Here is a 24,633-nt window from a genome sequence, read left to right on the forward strand (position 1 = left end):
AGAGCGGCAAACTCGGCTAGAGAGATTCTCTTTTCTAGACTTACTTCATTTTGTGAATGAAAAACAGCACTTAGAATTATAGTTTTACTCTTAACTTAAGTAAGGATCTTTATACTTAAGTCTGCATAAATTTATCCAAAGAATATAGTAATTAAATCAAAGAAATTTATAATTCAAGTGCTCTTACCTAATGCTTCACCTTCGGCTGGCTGTGCTCTTCGCTGGCCTTGCTCTCAGGGCGCGTTTCGTGGCAGCGTCCTTCGTCCTTGCTTCGGCCCTCGTGCCTGCCTCACTCGCTTTCCCAGTTCCGCTGAAGGATCCTGACTCAGTTTTCAGTTCGAATTCGTGCGTCGGCCGGTCGAGTTGTGTGCCAAACGCTCGGCACCTGTCGCCTCACACGTGTTGCGTTCGTTCCACTTGCGTTGCGCTGCGCGTCTCCATCGCTTCTGGCACTTGCCACATCCACGCCCGCGTACACCGCGGCGTATACGTTACGTTATATACATAGATATATTACGTATTGTCGAAGGCACAGCGGAAGCCAAATCGAAAATAATATTCGATAATAATTATGTGAACCAAGAGAGAGAGAGAGAGAGAGTGTAGTGCTAAGAAATAAAAGATTTCCAGCTTAAGCTGAGTGTTTAAACCTGGGAAAAGAATAAAACAAACCAAAAAGAAAGAGAAGGTGTGTGTGTGTGGCTTAAAGAATGTTAAACAGTTTGCACAGTTTTGGTAAGAATTTTTGGTGTAATCATTAATATTAAATTTAGAACAGAAAGCTTAACAAGTAAATAATATATAAGGGATAAAGTCATAACTTTTTATAGTTAAGAAAACAAAGAAACTTCTTTCAACGGTACAAGCATATTTCCTATTATCAAACTAAAGACTTATAAAGGGATTTTCTTGAGCTTAGATTTAAATAAGAAATTATAATAGCAATGCTACCTAGAGATTTCCGTTTCCGTTTTGGATAAAAGCAAAAAAAAATTCGAAGGATGTTTTGAGGTTCTTCCCCTTAAAGCTTATCCTTAAATATACAGTTTGTGCACAAAAAGAGAAATGAAATGTGTGCAACATAGAATGCAAACTAGTTGGTCTGGTTTCGGGTAAAAGTTCAGTCTACGAATATGTGTTTCATATGCAGATTTTTGCTCGCCAGAGTCATAATATTGAGCAATTGATGAGAGAGCGCGTTTAGCTTTGGTTGTGTGGCATTCGCCTCATTAATATGCGGCAGGCGACACAACACCCAGAAGCTTAACCCCCTTAGATCCCCAGTCACCAATACCATCTTACCATCCCCCAACACACACACATTTGGGGAAAATCCTGGCATGTGTGTGCGTCTGTGTTTTGTCTCGTCCTCATCTGCATTCACCCCGAAATGAGTATGAGTATAAGTATGAGTATGTGAATGAGAATGAGATGAGTACGGGTATGGGTATCCTATAACCGACTGAGCAGCATCCTGGATGCTGATGATAATGTTGATTCCTGCCTTCCGCAACAATTTGCTTTGAACTTTATTCGCCTCCTCGCCCCTGGAGCAATCCGTAAACCCAAATTGAACCCAAACTCCGGCTCACATTTCTCTTTCAGCTTTTGTTTGTGGCTATTATAAATGCCAAGTTACCTTTTCTTCTGCTCCGTTTTTTGTTTCGTCCAGGACAAAGTGTTTATGGTTCTGTCGGTCAAGTTGGTCCCTAACACTTTGTCTAGTTGAAGTTTTGCGGTTTTCAGCTGGAATCTCTCATGAAATGTTGCAAATTGTGGTTGCAAACACTTTAAGTGTACGGATTTGCTTAGCTTAGTTGAGAATGATTTACAAGATTTTTGTTAACAAGAATTTCTTTTAGGAAAATGTAAAAGAGGTTTGGTAAAACTATCAGGGAAAAATTAAATGAAATTCCTTCATATAAGGACTTAACATATAATAATAGTAAAGTACTTTCGGGATGAGCAGGAAATTAAAACCAACTCAATTAACAATCTTTTCTTTAATTTTCTATACGTTTTTGAACATCTGCTACAGACTCATTCCTTCTCTGATTACTTGTTGCATTCCGTAACATATGTCGATTTATTTCGGGTCAAAATTTGGGCTTCATTTGGTTCTTACGCCTGCAATTGGCCTAACTCAAACATAAATTATGCATACAAAAAATAAAAGAGAGAGGAAAAATAAAACAGAAAACAATAAAAGGAAGCTCTGAAACGGAAAGCGAAGGTCGGGACAAATCAAACAAATGGCAAGAAACATGAAAATGTTGTAAAATAATTTCAATTCATTCGCATGACATTTCGCATGCCTTTGGGCCCTAATGTTGGCCGATTGTCATTGTTTGTGTGTGTGTGTGCGTTTGTGTGTGTTGGTGCGGTTTATTGTTGCTGCTGCTGCTGCTGCTGCTTTTCCGGTCCTCGACGAAAAAATTCCATAGAAATATTCTGTTTCTGTTCGGTTTCGCTTGTTTACGGCCAAACACAGAACGAAAGGCAAAAAAAGAAAAGAAAATGAAAGCACACAGAGCACATCCTTGTTAAAGTTTGATTTTCCTTTTTTTCCACGACTCGCTTCCTTTTGTATTTCTAATTTTGGTTTTATTTCGCCATGTGAGTCGCATTTTGCCACCGGCATTTTATTTAATTTCTGCCATATGAGAGAGAGTTTTTGTATTGTATTTATTTTAAATTATTTCGACAAAAAAGAATAAAAGTATTGATCGAATAATTTAAATAATTGAATAATTTGAAATAAAATAAATGATATACTTGATGTCTTTATTTTATGCAGTAAGGACCTTGTTAGTTTCAGGATAACAAAAAATGAATAACATAATAGTTGATGCTAATTAAAAACAAAATGTAAATTATATAAAAACCCTTTGGTGTGCTTTTTTATGACACCAATTTTTTTAGAGTTCATAGAAGTGCAGAAGAAAATAATTTACCTTTTTATCACCATTAAAAATAATAATAATTTCCATTTGTACAAGCAATTTTCTATAAATAAACACAGCTAAGCTTCTAGGAAATAATTTGCTTGCCTTCACTTTGGGGTCTTTGTCTGCCCATGGAATCAGCTGCTATTACCAGACCCTCTAATGATATGTTTTATTTTCCTATTATCCTTGTACAATTGACTTAGCATAAGCCAGAAAAATTTTCCAGTATGGCCTCGAGCAACTTGCGCATTATGGTGGAAACCTTATCACACCGGGAGGCAACGGCATTCCCCACGAACCTCACACACACACACACACACAACCAATCCTCTAAAGAAAACTGCCAACTCCCCAAGATGGGAAAATTTCTGAAGTGGGGTGGCGTGGGTGTAATTCGCATTGACTGTTTGCTACAATTCGCTAGTGAATGGAATTTAGAGCTGAATGAGAGGCGAATGAAAGGGAGTTGTTGGGCTGAGCTTGGTTGGGGTTTGATTATAAATAACGTAAAGAGCACATGAATGCATTTTGATTGTCTGCTGTAGTTTACGGCACGTTTCCTTTATTTTTCTCTAGTGCTGCTCCTTCTGGGTTTCCTTCTAGTTTGGGTTCTGGAGTTCGGTGGGGAAAATGGAAATGAAAGACGACAAACTCGCAGGGCGATATCTATGTATATGGCAGGAGGAACTGCTCAGCGGGGCAATGGGGAGCGACTTCCTTAAATGGTGCACTAATGTAGAAAAGAAAAGCATTTTTTTTTTTCATATTTATTTGCTTGCCACTTTGCATGGAAATTCCAACTGCAACGAGGACATCGCATTTCCTTACTGCAATTTTCCAACGCGCGCGCTCCGGTTTTCCCATCACACCACCTCACCCCGACTTTTCCTTAGTTTTCCCATACTTCCTTTTTCCTCCCGCTTCCTTTTCTTGGCTTCCTTCGTTATATTCTTTTTTTGAGGCCATGCAAAATAATGTTTCATGTTGCAATAAATGTACGATTCAGTTCGTACCTCCCATCGTCGCCATACTCATACTTCCTTGAAGTATATGGAACCTCCCGCGGTTCGTTTCGGAACATCCCTGCGACCATGCATGCCACTCAACAAAAATAAAAAAAAGGGGAAAAAACAGAAATGCATAAATGAAATAAAGCCTGCACATATACAAGCGCGTTGCTCATACGCAACGTTGTACGCAGTTATCCTTGCGCCCATTTCGTCCTGTCGGGTGTGTGTCTGCTGGGATTCCGCCGCTCACATTTCAACAGTAAGGAGCGCAATTTATTAACTTGTCCCGTCATATTTAATATTATCAGATAGGGTTCGAATTGTCCACTGTCTTATTTATCAGAGTTAACTCGAGGGAATGCTTATAGTTCTCTTTAAACACTTTTTGGAGTTTACGGAGTCTAATAAAGATAAGAACACTTAATATATGTGAATATTTTTTAAAAGCTTTTTGTTTATTTATTAATATTGAATTCCCATTAAATCCTGATAAATTTCCAGCTAAATGACTTAAGAGCACTTGGGACACGTGCCAGTTGCTTTAGCCCCTAAAAGCTTTCAGTAGTTTATTCTGTTTTATCTCATGGTTGCTTTACATTTATCAACAATTTAACAATATACACAACAAAAAATAATGTTAATGTATATTATATAATATATTTTTTTAAGGAAAATTAAACTACATTTTTAATTAATTGAAGGAAACTAGTTAAATTTTATCCTGTTTTCATATTTTACTTAAACTAAAGTATAATTCCGCCTCTTTAATATTTGATTCCGTTGCAAATAGTCTCAGAATCACTTTGGATTTAACTCCATTTAATTTCATTCGTATTTCACTTTACTTTGCCCTGCCAGAACTGTTGAACTTAATTAAATATACCATGATGTGGCTCTTAATTTCGGTTTGCATGCCGCTTGTTTTGGGGCATCAATGTTTAATGAAGCGCCAAACGTTTTCGATTTCACAGACCCGGCTTTTGTTTGTCGTCCTTGCCATCGTCCTTTCCCCCTTTAACCCTCCTGTTAACCCAACTGGGTCTAATTTGGCCCACTCTCTCTCTCTACGCCGCCTTGGTTGTTGTATTAATAATTCGTGCGTTGCGTTTGAGTCACGTTTTTTGCATGTCGCAAAATATTCGTGGCGCGTTGCCCTTGTCAATGTTGTCATTTCCTGCTCATCGCTGCCTCTGTTGATTTTTGCATAATTTTCGTTTGGCCAGATAGCTTAAGGATTGTACCAAACAACACAATCAAATCGGGGACAGTATCGCAAAAAAATAAGAAGAAAAAAAAGAGGAAAATGGTGAAGCAGAAAATTCGTTTGGACCAAAAAAAATCTATAACTAGAAGAAGAAAGGAAAGTTACAGAGAGAAAAGGAATGAGAATTCTTTAAATGGTTTTTTTAGAAAGGAAATTTTAAGCAATATAGTGAAAGCTTTTTGGCTAGGAGGTTTTTAAGACCAAATACCTGGCACAATCCTTACAATATCTTGATAGTTATACTGAAATTTCTCTCTGTGTGGAAGCTGTAACACAGTCAGAGGAAGACCAAGCAGAGCAGATAAGATATCGCCCAAGTTCTGTATAGTGGAATGTTTTCATTTTGTTCGCAAGCATCAGAGCATGAAAATCAACATGCGAACTCCACTTGCTCCACGCTCTGGATTCCGGATTCTGGATTCTGGCTTCTGAATTCAAGTTTTATTTCTTTGTGACCTGCCGAGTGCACACCAACAGTTGGCATATGAAAAAAAAGAATAGAAATGGAGAAATATAAATAGAAACAAGTGTTAACATAATCTTGGTAGATATACATTATTTGGTTTATTCAGGGTATAAATCGGATTTGAAATGCTACATATTCTTGAGGGTACTTCTTGTTGTTTTTTAAATAAATAAATCAAGCTACGATATACATTAGTAATAAGATGCTGTATCCGTAGAATAAAACGCATTTTCCATAGCTGTTTTATTTGCTCAGTTTACCATTTCATTTTGGCCATTACGATGCCCGACTTTGTGGCCGACTTTTCCTTTATCGAAAACTATTAAAGTTGTTGAGCTCACTTTCCCTGTTTTGGGCTAAAACTTTAATTTCACTTTCTGGTACAAAGAATATACATATATATATATTTTGACCCCCTTTTGGCCAACCAAAACAGGGCTTCAATTTCTTGGGGAAATATTTAGAACTTGGCTTTCCCTCGCTCAGCTTTTTGCCACCTGCTAGGCTCCAGTCGAACTTTATTTCGTATGCGTATACAAAAAAGAAAAAAAACAACTATAGTATACCAACTACCAAAATAAAATCGTATGGATAACGTATTTCCCTCGCACAACTTTTTACTGAACAGTGCAGGAAACTATTTAAATTTTCTACGATTTCTTTTTTGGGTTTTCGGTGATATTCCACCTCAAAAAAAAAAAAGGAAGAAATGGAGAGGAAACTTTGCTATAAATAATTTTGCATTTTTATTGTGCATTTTATGCATTTTGTGCGCGATTTCGATTTGAAGTTGGGCTCTGAAATAAATATGAAAAGTTTTATTTATGTTTGTGGGTTGGAAAAGTCGGGACAAAATGGGTTCGTATTTGGTCTACGCCATTGGCTTTGGGGCTTAGAATTGGGTTTGGGGTTTGGAGCTGGAGCTGGAACTGAGACTGGGATCGGGGTTATTTGGTAGCACCGCCATGGGCGTTATATTTATGACATTTGTTTGCCAACAACTTTCAATAGCTCAATCACGCCACCCGCACATGCAATGGGCCAAGTCTCAAGCCACCTTCACTGAACCGGAATATGTTAAAAATCAACGATATTTCACCTTAAACACACAGAAGTTCAAGCTTAAGATTGTTTTATTTTTAAAAGACTAAACTTTGCATGGCTTTCTGAAATAAATACTAAAAAGATTTTCGATCATTGAAATCTTATTTCAATCCTTATTTAATATATATATTTCCAGCTCGAAGGTGGAACATTTTCAATGTGAGTGCTGCCGGCTGTGTGCTCTTCCACTAGAGCTCCGCGCCACTCGCGTGGCAATGAAATCGCGGAAGCTGCCGAAGGGCTTCGTGCTTTGCGGCCTCAACTGTTTGACCTTTGTCTACTTCCCGCTCGTCCTGCCCATCCTGCGATGCTCGGCCGGAGCGGCAACGGGCGGCTCGGGTTCATCCGGCGGTGGATCAAAGACCGCCGACGATTTCGACTATCGAATGCAGCGAGTGCGAAATGTCCTGAAGGAGGTGCCACTGATCGACGGGCACAACGATTTGCCCTGGAATATTCGCAAGTTCCTGAAAAATCAGCTGAAGGACTTCCATTTTGGCGGGGATCTGCGGGAGCTGGCTCCCTGGTCGTCGAGTGCCTGGAGCCACACGGATCTGCGTCGCTTGAAGGAGGGCATGGTGTCTGCCCAGTTCTGGTCCGCCTATGCCCCCTGCTCGAGCCAGCATCTGGATGCTGTGCAGCTGACCCTGGAACAGATCGATCTGATCCGGCGATTAGTTCAACTGTATCCGCATCACATGGCCCTGGTGACCACCGCCTCGGGCATCGAGCAGACACACCGGACGGGCAAGATAGCCAGTTTGATTGGAGTGGAGGGCGGTCATGCCATCGGCACGAGTCTGAGTGTCCTGCGAATGTTTTACCAGCTGGGCGCCAGATATTTGACTCTTACACACACCTGCAATACACCTTGGTGAGTGTTTATTAACTAATATTTTTTATTGGGAATATATTATAAATTCTTACCATTTCAGGGCGGACTGCTGCAAAGTTGACGAACCGGGAAAGTACCCGCATATAGGCGGCCTCTCACAGTTTGGCAAGGTAAGGGTTCCTATCCTATCCTTTGATATACAAGGATAATCTCTCTAATAAATCCCTTACGATTTGAGCAGCTGGTGGTGAAGGAGATGAACCGGCTGGGCATGATTGTTGATCTGTCTCATGTGTCGGTGCCCACGATGCTGGATGCATTGGCCGCGTCCCGGGCACCGCTCATCTTCTCGCACTCCTCGGCGCACGCCATCTGCAATAGCTCCAGGAACGTTCCCGATCATGTCCTGCAGCGCATTGTGAGTTGCAGTCCATTAAGGTCGCATTAATCCTGCGGCAGCATTAATCCAAATCCCTCCCTTTCCACATCCAATGCAGGCAATAAACGGCGGTCTGGTTATGGTGGCCTTTTATCCGCATTTCGTCAGCTGCTCGGGACAGGCGACACTGCACGATGTTGTGGGTAGGTTCAGCTGGGTTCACTGGGTGCTCCGGGTGAAGGGTTCTGAGTGATTAATCTTTAAACTTGTGCTTTTTCGTTCCACGTCCACCCTTGCAGCGCATATCAACCACATAAGGGAGGTGGCCGGCATCGATCATGTGGGCATCGGAGCTGGCTACGACGGAGTCAACTTGTAAGTATGGGCCCCAGGACCTTCGACCGTGCCGCATGCCGCATGCCGCATGCAGCTTCAATTACATTTCATTTCATTTGGCAAATTATGGTTTCTCTTTCGTCCTTTTTTCGTTATCGCCTCTCTCTCTTTGCCGGTCTGCACTAAAGAGTGCCCAAAGGACTGGAGGATGTGTCCAAATATCCGCATCTTTTTGCTGCGCTGCTCGAGTCTGATAAATGGTCAGAGGAGGATATTGCCAAGTTGGCTGGCAAGAATCTAATACGTGTATTCAAGGAAGTCGAAGCGGTGAGTCCACAGCAAAAAAAAAAAAAAAAAAACACACTGAAATTGCTCACTTTTCTCTGGCATTTCTCTATTGTTCAATGTTCTGTCCCTGAAGTATGCTTAGGTGCTCTCTCGCAACGAGGGTATTGCATTTCCAGTTTGAATTTGACACTCTACGGAAAATGAAACGTACAGTTAAATAATCTCAGTTGAATTTGGAGTCAAGAGAGATATAATATAAGGTCGGTAGGATATGAAATCCCCTAAGTTAGATCTATATATTACGAATAAGAAATGCATTTTAATATGCTTAAGTAATTTCTTTAAGCCCTTCGGCTTACTTAACATACTTTGTCACACTGGAAGTATTTATTTGAAGTCTCTAAAGCTTCCCCCTCAGAACTTCGACTTTCAAGGGTATTAAATATGTTGTCCAAACCTTAATAGTCTGTATTTTTTCTTGGTGTTAGGCGCGTACCTGACCGACTTAAAGACGAAGCCAGTGCCGGGAACTAAACACACATTTCTTAGCAAACAAACAAAGAAGTTGAAAAAAAGGACATTGCTATGGCCTCCCTCTCTCTCTCTCTCCGTGTCCCGGTTGTTATTGCAGTTGGAAAATTCCTTTCGCAAGGATAAAAGGAATAATGTGGCTTTGCAATGGAATTTGCACATACTTGGGAGTGGAAGCCAGAGGAGGAAAATGGCAAAAAATGGGGAGGCAGGACCACTGGCAGGACATTGGCTTGACGTCGAAAAGACGCAAGTTGTGAAATAATTTTAAAAGGATTTTCAAATGCTTATTCCGATATTTATACACGAGCCTGACCAGCAGCAACTGAAGCAACAGCTTCAGCTCCAGCTTCACCATCGGCTCCAGCTTTGGTTCTAGTTTGCTGTTTGTTTGCAGGATGCGGTCAGCTTGTTTGCCGTCTCAGCTCTCGGATTGGATACAGAATTTAGAGCGGGGATGTCTGGCCACTCCAAGCTCAAGCAGCATTCAATTTGGATCAATACGGGATGCGGCATAGCCAGAGGCGAAAGGCAGAGGCCTCTCTTGGAGGAAGTTACTCCTCGGCATTGAACGGCACTCGAGCGGAGGCTAGTGCCATTCAAAGGCTCGCAAGTGGGTTTGTTTTTCAGTCCAATGGCTGGTTACTCGTAGGGGTTGTAAGGATGCATGCGGTGCATGAATAGGATAGCTGGCTAAACGATGCACTGCACTCCAGCAGGCCCATCAATACATGGTAGGAGATTTGTTCCCCCTTAGATTGGCAAATTAAATTATCCTTCAAATTAAATAAGAGAGCAGCCTGAAAAAAAGGAGCTTAAATGGTTGCTAATAGTGGGGATAGTAGATAGTAGAGTAATGTTTTAGATTTTTAAAAGTGTTATGGAACTACTTTCTTTTAAGACGAAAGATATCTTGTTGCTAGTTCTTTTATTCATTTATCTTTCCTTTCATAGTTTAAGTTTCATAGTTAGTATTTCAAAGGTATATAAGAAGCGCTTTCATTCCTTTGATGAGGTACTTACCAACTCCATTCAAAGGAAGATTAGTCCTCTAAATTAAAATAGTTTAATATTATTCTTGGCATTGCAATTTTCTTTCCTCACTGAACCAATTTAAAGATATAATAACAAAAATAAATCTCACGACCCCCTTGAACGCTGTTCGTGGTCGTAGATTTCATTGCTTTTGCTGATTATAAAAACCTCCTTCAAACTACAGACCACTTGGCCACACCCACCGCCCACCAGCCACTGGCCGCAGTCTCCCCCTCCGCCCCATCCCACCCCTTTTCTGGCCAAGTTGAGAAAGAGATGCCGCAGCATTTTTTAATTTAGCTCTTGTCTCTCGCTGACTGTGAGAGAGACGACGACCCAGGCAAACTTTAATCATATTCTCGAGCTTTCGCCCGGACTCTCTACATTGTAATTAGTTTTAGTTCGGGGTGCATATATAATACGTAGAAATACTTAATGTCCGTGATTACAGGCGCACTTACCCCTCCCTTCCCATTGCATTGGAGCAATGGTAATGGAAATGGTAACTACATACACATAAAAAGGAGAAGGCCACAAAAGTATTGCCTACTTTGCAGGGCGACTGATTAAAATCGCCGAGCGCTCTTATTGCGCTTTGCACTCAGCGTAAAGGCACATATATAGAAATTTATATATATATTTTTACTGCTGTTTATTACATCGCCATAATGCTCATTAAGAATTGTATTTTAATACGCTTCTGTTTGTTTCTGTACTTTTGTATTTTTCCCCCTTTATTTTTTGCTGCTGCTGCCTCTGTGTGCGGTAAAAAGTAATTAAAAATGCTACCCAACGCCTTTTTATCTTTGGCCAAAAGCCCAGAGCGAACAGAGTACTGGAAATTAAGCCAGAACCAAACCATATATACTTATCCCAATGACATTTGCTTTTGTTTTGCATCAGGCGGCCCCAGTCAAGTCCCCAAGTTCATTGAACCGAACCCAGATCCTACTCCCATTCCAGTTCTCAAACCGGCAAAATAAAATACGTTATAGCCTACTTATGGAAGTCGCCAGGGCGAGGACTCGTAAATGCAATTAAATAATAACGAAAAGCGGGTCAAATGTTCAATTATTAGAAGCTTAATGCTGTTCTGTGCTCGGGATATTTGGGGTTGTGTGTACTCTGGGGACTGTGGTGGTCGCTCCGGTCATGGCTGTGATAATTAAGCAAGTCATAGAAATTAGGCAAAAGGCCATTTTAATGATTGCCATCTCGCACAAACGCACACAAAGCACAAGCTCACACATATACGACACATATACCAGCACAAAATCCAGCTCATACATAATACCCTTTCGAACTGGACACGCACTCGGTCAAAATACAGAGTGGTGTGTGTTCCTAAAAACCTAATTCCATGAATTTCTGCAGATTTTATTACTACAGAATAAAGTGGAACAAGAGATTGTCAACTGAAACTATTAATTTTAAATTATTAATTTCACTTTAAATTTCTTTATTTATTAACATTTTAAGCAAGCCAAAACTATACAAATTCGACATCTCAATGACTTTATCAATCCTTAAATCACTACTTTAAGAATGTCTTTTTTATATTTTATGATATCTAAAACATTTTCAACTTTACCATTTCAATATATCTTTCTCTAGAATCCACTCACTATTTGCTATAGATTTTTATCAGTTTTAAATGATTTTTATACATCACATGCATAGGGGTAGCTCTGGTTAAATTTATGAGCTCCATAAATTTTAAAACGCTTCAAAACTAAGTGCATATCCGAAAACCCTCCCAAAAAAAGAAGACTTGCTCCGTCCGATCAGATTTAGCAGGCGTAACCGCTTTCGAGAACACATTCCCAAGGACATTAAAGACAGCAGCGATGCCCGCAAATTTGTGGGCGTTTGGGGGGGGGGGGGGGTTCGAGGCCAAAGGATCTACTCCCATAGCCGTTGCCATAGCCATAGCCCATGAACATGATAATTTTCCCGACGCCAGTTTTTATCTACACAAAGGCAGCCATGACTGGAGAGGGGCTGAGGCAAAGAAAAGCCAAGGATTTCGGACTCCTTTTACCCCCGACCTCATACAACGCTTGTGTTTGTGTAAATGTATCTTTTATTTTAGCCTTTTATATGTAATGCGAGAGCGAAGAACGGCATTTGGCACGACACATCGCCCAAGTGGCGGCGATGGAGGCTTTGTGAGCGGCGTGAGAAGGGATGTGAAATGTCCCCGGCAAATGGCAGCAATTTGTGCGAGACAAATTCATTTAAATATCTTTTTTCCCCAGTTCTGTGTGTGCACTGGAAAGCTATAGAGTAACATTTTGGTACACTAAAAGTAATTATTTAATATGGTAATATCATATATGGTCTCAGGCTTTATAAAGTAATTTAATCAGGAGGTATTGTCTAGTGGCATAGGATAATATATCAGTGTTTTTAAGGGAAAATTAAATTAAATTAATCAAAATAATCTTGTTTAAAGGCTTCCACTACTATTTTATATTTTCATGACACTTTATTTTCCCCATGTGTATGCATTTTCAAAGGGGTTTTCCGCTGACCTTCTTACAATTGATTTGGCTTAAGGGGTTGCCTTGTAGGGAAATGCGTGGTAATAGTATGGGGATTCATTTTCCGCTCCAAACTCTTCATTTAGACTGTAACTGTGAACTGGGCTTTCCATTTTCCACTGAGGGTAGGTGGGTGGGGTAGGGTTGGGAAAACGCTGCTCAAAGGCCGGAAGAGTCTAGCCGAAAGGCAAAAGGCTCAAAGTTCCCCGTAGTGGTTGGGGTTCCCCCCTGAGTGGGTCATGCACACAAAGTGCAATGACTGAGTCAAAGCTGACGTTTTATTGTTGTTTGTGTGGCAGGGCGCACATAAAGCCTCATAAAAAAGTCGTAAATTCGATTGTTGTGTGGCAAACAAAACCCAGGAAATGGGACCGGCCGACCTAGGCCTCACCAAAGGCCCCCCCACAAAATCCTCAGTCCCCCTGTCGCCCCCGCTCAAAAGGTGTTTGGTGTTAAAAACAAAACATTTTCTCTCAGTTTATTTTGTTTTTTTTTTTTCTTTCCGTCCTGCCTTTGGTTATATTTTTTGTTGTTGCGGCATTAAATGTGCTTCAACTTTTGCCAGGTCTCTGTTTTATTCAGATTTCAGTTTCCCTTTAAGTGGTGACTGTGGTGGCAAAGAGAGTCGGACATGCAAAAGAGGTTTCCTACTGGAAATTTATCAATAATAAAATTTAAGAAAATTGTGGGAAATATTTTCAATAAATTAAAGCACAAGAATTTACATTTCAATAGGAATAAGTTTACTGTAGACTAAATTTTCAGTTTTATTATGGTCTCTAATAGCCGTTCCTTGGTTATTTACCAAAACTAAAGTCCAAGTCCAATTTCGTAGCTAAAACTTATGAACAATATTAATGCCATATGAAGAGTAAGCGCGAGAAGTTCCAAAGAAATCATTTCTGCATTTGAAAATTCAAACAAAACTTTGGCAATTACGCTAAATAACTTTCGTAAGTTGTGCCAGCTTGGCGTTCGGCGTTATGCAATCAATTTTCATCAATCAATTGCAGCTGTTGACACAACCCTCCAGGCACATCCCCATTTACACACACATGCCTAAATAATTTGCTAATGGAGTTTTTAACCCAAATGAAATGTATTCTTTACTCTTATTTGCAGGTGCGCGATCAGATGGAACTTTTGCGAGTGGCACCCATTGATCAGTCAATTCCAGCCGAAGACATTATGGGCAGATCCTATTGTCGTTATCAAGGACCAAGAACGTGATAATTTCTCCATTTGTAAAGTTCATTCCCATCCCAACTCGCACAACACATATGCATATGTATTTGTATCCATATACTGTTTCATTCGTGGCATCTCCTGTGGCGAAAATGCGAAAAAATTATGTCAAGCGTACGTGTTGTAAAGTGAAACTTGTTTTATGTTAATTGACAAAGTTTTTCCTCCTCTCTGCTGTTGCTCTGGTTGTTGTTTTTGGTATTTGTGTATTGTTGCTGTTGCTGTGTATTGTTTGCCAGTGCGTATATGAGTGTGTGTTTGTGTGCGTGTGTGTCTGAGCAGCATGACGTTGCAAACACACACAGGGACACAGGAAAAAAAAGCAGACTTTTTTTCAATCGCTGAAAGTCGAGCAGCTGGCCAGCTGTTGTTATTGCACTGCAAAAATTAATTCAAGAAAATATTTTCCATAGTAAACCGATTTAAATTTATAGAAATTTCAATTATATTCAAAAAATTGCATCAAAATATTTCAAATATATCTATATTTTAGATAGAATATTTTAAACATTTTACATTATTAAAATTAATATTTTTCCGAGTGCCAACAACTTTGTGCGCAGCTGGCATCGCCATAAACAAATACAAAGTGGCAAGAGGAGGCGCCACACACCCACACACCCACCCACACACACACACACCTCTGTAACTCCCCCTGAACTCTCCTACCCCGATCCCTCGCCATCCATAAACTAGCCAACATTGTGTAAATATCATTGCCATGTTTATTTTTATCTCTAGCTCTAGCTCTAAGTCAGGCTAAAAGAGGACAAGCGTAAAAAAGGATTCAACAAAAAAAGAAAAGAAAAAATATATATATATAAATCCATAGCACGGAAAAAAGTAAGGAAAAGTAAAACCCTATAATAGCTAAAGTAAAGCACAGTTAGCCTCAAATTAATAAACCAAAAGCCACGTGAAAAATGTTTGCCGTGAGATGAAAAAATCGAGACTAATCCCAAAAGCTAAATGTTGGTACCGAAGGAAAATCTAATTTTTCACAATGTATTTTTTCTATGAAAAAGTTATTAAAGTTTACGAAGAATATAGCAAATAGTTAATAAATATGTTGGATTCTTATTTGCGACATTTGCTGGGACGATTCGGATCTGGAATGGCAATAAAAGTTCATTAATCCTCTCCTCATTAGCCCCAAAGCACGCAATGAAACGATTTAATTATAAAACATTATGCGTTTAAAGTGTTTTTAATTCGGTTATTAACCTAAATGAAATTCCCATTTAATTAGTTAATTAACATTAAACATTTAATTGGCCAAGGTTTTGATACAAAACGAGCGAACGTAAGCGGAAAACAAAAAATGAATGCAGTTGTAACCACAATTTTTGCATCATTTGTAAGGCTTAAATAGCAATCTTTTAATCAATATTCCAGCGAAGCGGCTTCATGGCGAATAAAAGACAGCGAAATGGTAAAGCATTTTATAATTAATAGATCCATAAAAAATTCAACCCGCCAAAATTGCAAATAAGTTCACAAAGCAAACAAATTAAACGTGAAATATCCTTAAATTACAATTGTATAGAAAATGAGAGCAAATTTAAACGCGATTATTCGAGAACACTTAACCTATGCATACTCACCTATATCACGCAAAACACTCATTGTATAGATATGTATATTTAAATATTTGGTTTTAATTTAGTCATCAAATTTGCATAAGCAGAAAGAAGTTTGCATTTCCCACAAATTTGTGCAGCTCAACTTATAAAATTGGACTTTTTGTTTAAAAAAAGTTGAAAAACTAGGATAAACAACCAAACAAAAATATTAAACGTTTAACTAGGTGAAGGTCGAAATAAAACAAAAGAAATAACACATGTGATCAAAAATAAAATTAAATTACAAATATATATTATTACGACTTACATATATTACTACGATAATTTAATGTTTAAAATAACAGAGAAACACACAAAAACCGAAGACAACAAAGTTACAAAACGAATTCAACCATTTTTACTGCTGATGGAAATTAAAAACACACAACTAAAGTTTATCGATTACAAAATAGCATATAATAAAATGGTAAATCTAACTGTAAACCTATAGTAAAAATTTCTTGAAAAACCGTTGAACATGTGGAACAGTAAACAACCTGTAAATATTTGTATGAATACTGATCGAATATAGTAATAATAATAATTGTATGAAAAGTATGTCAAGTTGTGAAATGGAAAATAACCCAAAAACCAGCAGAAAATAATTATATTAATTCATATGTGTACATTGGAGGATGTCGTAAATGGCCAGCAGAACAAATACCAAAAGGAAATATAAATAAATTTAAAAAAATTATAAGAGTAATTAAATGAGTTTTTGTTTTTATGGGGAGAGTATAAATATAAAAAGAAACTACAATTTAGAACTGGGGAATATCTGAAAAAGAGACAAGATAGAAAGGTTTCAGTAAGTAGCTTTATATTTTTACTTTTGTTAGCCAGATTTTCATCAACGCTTTCCACTTTATTTTTCCCAACAACATCCATTGAACTCTCAAGGAAATCAGCTGGTGTAAGTGAAGCTCTTCAACAACCATCAAACACTTTCAGCTCCGCTTGCCATTGTTTTTTGCTTTATCCTTATTGTGATGATAGCACTCGGAACACACATTCAGGCAGCACTTGGCCCGCACATCCTTCCCGTATCCGTTTATCTGTCTGATGTCGAGTCGGTACTGGCTTGTCAATTCGAACGTAAAAATAAAAGGATACGCCATTTCATTCCAGTTTGTTTATATCAGCGCATTTTATACACACTAAGCCGGGGCCAGATAAAACTCCTGTGTAATTTATTTGCGCTTTGGTGGCCAAAAAGAGAGTTCAAACTGTGAAAAATCATGGAATTTATTTGGGGGTGGGCGAAGGTCAAGCATTTGGAATCCCACTCGCCGCAAACCACATAACTCAATGCTCGTAAAACTTGCAAATATTTCACATTTGTTTTATTCCAGCTTTTTTGGGTCGGGCTTAGCGACGATGCTGCGAGCGTTAAAAAACTATGCATCAAACGAAACGAAACGAAATGTATGTTTTACATAAAATTTCAATTAAATGAAATAAAGTTTCGGTTTTCGGTTGTGCAGATTCGTCCTTGGCAGCAGCGGTCCTGGCGCTACAGGATCCGATTGCCGGAGGGCTGGCAACGCACGTCTCCTTTAAATCATCTCGCTGGCAGCTGAAATGAAACTGGCAGTGGCAACAACTTTTGTTAAACATTTGTTACCAGCAGCCCTACCTACCACTGGCAGCACCAAACAGCCATCACTTACCAGTGGAAACTAATAAAAGTAATAAAAATCGAGCGTCGAAAAACCAAGCGAAGTATGGCAAACGAAAGCCAAGTACGTAAGGGTTGTGGATGAAATAAAATAGGAAATACTTCATGTTGCTCAAGGTAAAATATTAATCTTTGTAATTCAGTTAAGAATTTTATTTTGTTGGCCATGTTTCAAATTATAAATTTTCTTAAAAAAGTCGCTTATTTAGTATTTGCAATATGCTTAAATATATATATTTCATTTAGTTTCACTAATTAAAAGGTTGTGTTATTTATGCTTATAACAATTTACATTATTTGGTATATTTTTACACCAATTATTATACTTTTTATATTTTACTTGTTGTTCTTAAATACTTTTCACTATAATATTTCCACGCCAAAATCCTCTTACAATAAATCTGGACTGGGCAGTCTTGAAAGAACCAACAAAATATGAGAGCAGGGGGAATGCGAAACCTCAGCAATAATAAATAAATATAAAAAGCATGCGTGTGTGCCGCCAAAAAAAGAAAAGTGAAATAAAAAAATCATACTAAACATTTTCGTTTAGTTTCCAATGACGATTTGCTGGCCCAGAAACCCACCCACCACTCAATCCAACTTAGCACCAAAAAAGTATTGGTCATCCATACCCACCCAACACTTGGGAAAATAAAATATATAGGAATATATAATATATAATATATGGTAAACTATGGAATAAATTCTGAGTATTTTAGATACGCTACTAATGTTTACAAATAATTATTTATAAATATATAAACTTCAATTATACTTTTAAACATTTAAGCATAACAAAGCATTTGAAATTCCTCTTTTGTATATTAAAAATCCCATTAAAATCATATTAATTATGAGACTGTTCCTTTTACGAAAATTTAAATTCCACTCATGTAAAAATACCTATTTTTTGCAGTGTACATTACCACAAACAATGTTGCCGCCTTATCCGGTCCATTCTCATTCCCGACTTTTGGTGGCACTCCTCGATGGCCCTGGCCCACTGAGTGCCACCAAAAAGGATTGCTCTACGCCATAAATTGTTGTATTTTATTGTCCAATTTCTTTTTATTATTTTTCTGTGTTTCTTTTTGTGAGTTTTCCGCGTTTGTGTTGCTTATGCTTCATCTAGTGCTTCGGCTCGAGTTTCCATTTTTTTCGGGGCACTTTAAGCCACATGCTGAGTTGTCCTAGGCAACCGAACCAAGATCTGGACCCTGGACTTGGGACCGCGGACAAACTTGGCCAACATTCGCATTGTCCTTGTTGGTAAATTGTTTTTAAAAAATAAAATGTAAGCACATACACGCGCTGCCATACAAGCGATTATTTTTGAATTATTAAATGGACATAGGGGTTGGGAAGAGTTGCTTTGTTATTTTTCCGCTGCTTCTGGTAAACAATTAACAAATTCCTGAAATATTCAGAGTGTCAGTGAACAATAACACAGCCCTTCTTGGCCTTGCTGCAATTGAAGTGGAAAGTGCAGAACAGCAGGGGGAAATGTCTTCTTTAGCCTGCTGGAAAAGTATAAAAGAAAAGTGGTCATGCTGTGAAGGGGAAAAAAATGGAGAGGGCATAAAAAAAATGGCAAGAATCGGATTGAGTTTCACCGGAAAACAGCAGGCACTATTAAACAAAAAATTTTACAATAAAACATACAGCAGTATTATAATTATTTTCCTAAAAGGTATTATTTAGCTTCCTTAAACAATTCTTAATTTTCTTTATATTCCCTTCATTTTCTCAAATTGGAACTACATTTTTTCTGCGCCTGTTGAGCATATCTTATTTTCGGCCAACAGTGCGTATGCGTAACGCGGGAAACATTTTAATGAGCGTTTGCATAACAAATGCGGTTGTCAACATTCGATCAACCAGAACCGACAGGCACAGACACAGAAACACCACTCAGCTTTCCAACCACCCAACCACCCATCATCACCCACCGCAAGCCACAACGGATGGAAAGCGTTGGAAATTTCAGCAAAAATGAAACAAAGTAACTGTTACATGCAATTATATTTAATGATGATGTTTATTGTACTATAATACACTCACGCACATGGCCCTTTGATTATTATGATGATGAAACGATGATGCTGGCAGGATGATGATTTTTTTCATCTCCCTACCAAAGCCCATTTCAATTTATAAGAATCGATTCGGAATTAAGTAAATTGAATAATTTATAATGCAGTCGCCGGGCATTATAAAGCCCGCATTCATATCTGTCTCGTCAGCAGCTGGGGTCCCAATGTGTGTGATGTCCTATATTCATATTTCAGACAATTGGTCCTTCGTTTAGTTAAGCCCCAGCTAAGCTTCGAACAGATGTCCTTGTATCCTGATGCCCCCATATGGTATAGCTCCTCCTCCCCCCTGAAAGCAACTGACCAATAACTGAGCCTTTGTTCCGCATTTAGCCATTCGTTGTCAAATAATTTAAATTCAATGGAAAACGGTTGGGGATTTTATGCACTAAGCAAAAAAATATCTAAAGATTAAAATAAAGAATAAATTAGTTAATCCATTTTTTGGGAGTTTGCAGAGACTGTATTTTAGAAACACCTAATTTACTATTAATAAATAATTCATAAAAATACCTTTGCATATTTAAAGTGATATATTTCAGTTTGAATTTTTCACTGTTTTTCACTTTTTAAAAGAACCTTTATACTCTTGATCCTTTGAAACCGAGAAATCTTCTCTAGAACCAACGACATATGCTGTTGACAACCGCAAGGCAATTAATGCTTAGCACCACAAATCCTTGCCACAGCATCGTAAAATATCAAAAAGTTTCTGAGGAGAGAAGACGAGTTCTACGCCGGAATGAATCCAATTATGTGCTTAATCACTAAGAAGCCCCAACCAAGAGGGGATTCAAGTCCGGGAAGTATCTGGGGAGGAGAAAGCGGTCGAACGGCGTTGACAACGCCGGGTATGTTTGAGTGTGAAGTGATGACGATGGCGACGTGTTGTCAAAGTGACAAGTGTCCACACACACTCACACACATGACACACTCATTTACTCACTTATTTGGCCCGCCCACATGCTCCCTTATTTCGACTTACTTGCTTATCCTCACACACTTGCAGTTACAGAGGGAGAAAAGAAAGAGTTAGAACTCCATATTTGTTTATTTATTATTATAAAACGATGTATTTTCTTGCTAATATTAAATGATAGAAAAATATAATCATGATCATCTTCAATTATATATTAATAGGAGTTGTTAAAGTTATATTTAAAGTTTGAATCTATACTGTACTTAGAAGGTATTTTTCAATGCCTTAATCTACTCCATATTTTACAGTGCATTAGTCTTTAGACACTCTTAACCTTAAATTTAATTTCTACATTATTTATTCGATTATTTTCTATCAGTGGACACTCACACACACACACGTGCGTGAAGCGTAACATTCGCTCTTCCAGGCACTTGGCTCAACATGTGGCATGGCTTAAGGCGCACGGCCGGACGGCCTGAGCCTTTAAGCATTAAATACTTTAACACACAAGCGCTGTTAAAATTTATTCATGGCCGTTTTTAATGCCAGCGGGATGCGGGGTTGAGGAGGGAGGGAGCCCTTGTGGAGGCCAGGACTTGACATGCAAATGTCTGAATGCGAGTGTGTGTGTTTGTGCTGTGATGGGTGACGGAGCCCTTCCAATGATTTTCCCTTTTTTTTTGCCCCATTTCCTTTTTTTCCAGCTGCCTCTTGCTCTCTGCTGTTATTGTTGCTCCCGCCACCGTTTGTTAAGCATGCTTTTGAAAAGCTATTGAATATGTAGCCTCCTCCTGCTTCTCCTCATGGGTCCTGGGGGTAGGTCCTGCTTGTGGCATACAACCGGCCCCCCAAAGCCCTTATAATGGCTATTTTTTACACTCATTTGGCAAATGTCCTCAGGGGAAGTGTATATGGAACAAGCTTAATTGACCTTTCAAGCTTATTTTTTATTAAAAATATAAACTAAATAGGAATTGAGATAAATACTTTGTAGGTTAATAATATTATAAAATCAATTATATGGATATAAATAGTAAGTCTTTAGGAAAATCTATACCACTTTCTTTTCTTAATTGCTGTGTACTCCTACTTAATTATAATATTTCAAGTAATAATTACCCCTCATATAGAGTATCCACTTGTGGTGCCTCTCACATGCAAAATAAATAAATCTTGCTCCTTTTTGAGTTCCACTCTCGAACCTCTCTGTGTACCATTTCACATGAATTTCATATCACCCCCGGGGGCGGCTGGAGATCCTTGCAGGCCTGGCCACGCCTCGGGGTCGTTGTGATCCAATCACTGGTTAAATGGTGAGTGAACGAACGGGGACTCCCCAGCTTTCATTAGTAGTGCCAACAGCGAATCATTCCCACTCCCCCGGTATCAATCGACATTGTGCTGAAAGCGGCAATTTAACACTTTTGCCCCACTGCCTGCCAGCCGATAAGGCGCCGCCGCCGCCGTCGTGTTTGCCCTCACTCAAATATTTGAACATTTAATTTTAATTTTCAACTTTTTCCGCACTCGCACCCTGAATCCTGATGCCCGGACACATGCGCAAAATATTTGTCACTCTGATGCCTGCAGGCTTGACTTCACATTTCGCACTGCCAGCAGGCTTTTCTTTTATGGGGTTGGGGTAAGGGGTAAATTACCCTGTCGTCTTTTGATTTGCTCAAAGGTTAAGAGCCTGTGACATTTCGCCCCAGATTTCAGGAGCAACAGGAGCGCTCCTTGCAAACAGCAGCCGGTGTTGACACATTTAAAAGCTTCCCAAAAATTATAATACAAATGTTTATCGACTTGAGCGCAAATTAGTTGGGTTACAAGGGAAGAAACAAGACAACAAAAATATAAAAAATTATTACACCAAGTGCCATGACTTTTGACATTTTTCGGTGACAGCAGAGAGAGCGCTTTTCGCTCTCAGGATGCGAAGATGCCGCCGAAAGACAACTCCTTCAGACATCAGTTGCTGCCATTTCCGCATCCGTTTTGCTTTGTTAGTCCGCTTCCTGTTTCTGTCTCAGTTTCTCCTTAGGTTACTTTGCTATCTGTGTGTGCGGTGTATTCTGGTGTCTTTGTGCGATTTTGGTTTCATTGCACCCATTGCCGTGGTTTCCCCATTGTTCCCGGCATCAACTGCACTTAAAATGTTTATAAAGTTTTCCCTTTTAATACCCTTCCTCAAGGGGAGAAAGAATCCCTTTTGAGGATTTTTAGAATTATATTTTATAAGGCTTTCATACAAATTCTTATGATGAAGGGTTCATATTTTAATGCTTTTATACTAAGCCTCTCTTATTTGTATTTATATTTTATGGCTTGATATTAGATGGAATAAAAATAGCAATACATATACCCTTTAAAGAATAACTATTTGTAAGAGATATATAAGATATTTATTTTTGTTTTAATACCTACAGTAAAAGCTTAAAGACATTTCCCATTAAGAAAAGGGCATTGAATCTGCGTTGTTGAGCTCAATCCAGCTTTTCTCCTCTTTCGTTCATTTGCTTCCTGAGCTGTTTCTTACTCCTGCAGTTGAAATTGTTGCTTTCCTTTGCAGCAAAGTCCTCAATTCTATTTTGGTAGCAGCAGTTATCTTATTTTTGTTGTTGCGGCGGAATTCGGTATTGTCGTGAGGTTTCCTTTGCAACATTTTCAATCAGAGAGCAACGTCAAATAAAGCGCTGATAAATTGAAACTATGCTCTCTTGATTTTGGGTAAAATTCAACAGACGAGCATTACTATTTAGTTCATACTGACCTTGTGGCAATTTTATGCTGGCCATTTGGTACAATTACTTTGTAATTCCAGTAACTACTTGCCATTGGCATTAACATTTTAATGTGGGTTTTCCAGAGGAAAACCTAACATTCTATCGAATGGCTTTGGGGCTTAAACAAACTCCTTTTGTTCTTTTGCAATTTTATTTGGTTTACTTTTAAATTTTGCTGTTCCTTTTTCTTAAATTGCAATTGTTTGCTGCTTTTGGTGTTCCTTTTTTTTTTGTGCTCTCTTACTGCTGTGTACTTTCCTTGTTATTTTTGCTGTTTAAATATGCCGCAGTATTTAGCATGACAACGACTTTGACAACGGCAACAAGCTCCGAGGGACCCTGCCTTGTTTTTGCCCCATCCCGAGTTCTTTCCCGGTTTTCCCTGTTTTTCCAGCCAGGTTCAACAGACTTCTCCGACTTTTCCGACTGCCAATATATTTCAGTAGCTTTTTACGTTTGCTCCTCTTTCTCTATCGCTATTTGTCTCGGGCCCTCTTGGCCCAAAACCCTCCTCGCCGGAATGTGTGTTTGCTTCCCTGTTTGCCTGCGGCTTTCGCTTGCTTTTATGGAATTAATTAAAACTTCGCTGTGCTCATTTGCCAAAAACCGAAAAATAAAAATCAAAACATAAAGGGGGAGCCAAAGACAATGTTTTATGTGGTTTCTGGTCCCAAAAACTTAGCTCAAACAATGGACAACACTGGTGCCAATCAGTGCTAAGAGTATCTTAATAAGGATTTTATTAACAAACCCTTATTATGTGGTTACATCTTATGTTCAAATGAGTTGTTTTATTAACTTTAATGAACCTAAATATATATTAACAAATACAAAAGATACAGTGAAAACTAGAAAGAAAATTTTGTTCGGAAAGCCGAAGTTTAAATACTTTTGAATCGAATTACAGTATTAAATTGAATGACATTTTGTAAATTATCAAATCTTAAAAAATCCATTACTCAGCCAAAAATTCTTTAATTTCAATTCGGAAACCATTTATGTGCTGGTTTTTTTTAGGTTTATAAATCTGCATATCAAATTTGAAGTTTTGAAATATTGAAATTTTTGTCAAATTTTGGTAATTTTAATGATGTAACCCCTTATAAAATTATAAAAATTTGAAAATATTTCAAAATTTTTATTTTTGACCAAAGATAGCTAGATCGATTCAGCTGTTGATTCTGATCGAGAATATATATGATTTATAGGGTAGGAAATGATTTCTTCACATCGTTACAAGCCTCTGATTAAAATTACAGTACCCTGCAAAGATAAAAAAACAAAGGATTTTTAACGAATTTATTGAACACAAAAGCATAACTATTCTCAGTAAGTGTGTGGGTGCAGAGCTCTCGATAAATAATTCCCATTTTGCAGGCCTTTGCCTTTGGTAGAGTAACAAATCCGAGTGGCATCCGTTTAATGACAAATTCCAAACAAACCGCTCGCTTTTAGCCAGCTAACAAACCGGCAAAATCCCATTCAATCCAATCCCCAAACAATGCCAACGAAGGACAATCCGGCTGCTCTCTGGGTCTGGGCCAT

The 24,633-nt window shown here is 38.6% G+C and overlaps 1 protein-coding gene across 1 annotated transcript; it reads left to right on the forward strand.

The window, feature by feature from the left end:
- The first annotated feature begins 333 nt into the window (after positions 1–333).
- LOC110186204 (dipeptidase 1) lies at positions 334–16,312 on the forward strand. Its single transcript, XM_020955267.2, has 8 exons — positions 334–735; positions 6,929–7,666; positions 7,728–7,797; positions 7,869–8,045; positions 8,125–8,209; positions 8,306–8,381; positions 8,531–8,669; positions 13,862–16,312. The coding sequence occupies exons 2-8, from the start codon at positions 7,008–7,010 to the stop codon at positions 13,967–13,969; spliced, it is 1,314 nt and encodes a 437-aa protein (XP_020810926.2). The 5' UTR covers positions 334–735; positions 6,929–7,007; the 3' UTR covers positions 13,970–16,312.
- Positions 16,313–24,633: the final 8,321 nt, after the last annotated feature.

Source organism: Drosophila serrata, unplaced genomic scaffold, assembly GCF_035046125.1.
Source record: "Drosophila serrata isolate PLE 108 unplaced genomic scaffold, ASM3504612v1 contig_382, whole genome shotgun sequence".
Lineage (NCBI taxonomy): Eukaryota > Metazoa > Arthropoda > Insecta > Diptera > Drosophilidae > Drosophila > Drosophila serrata.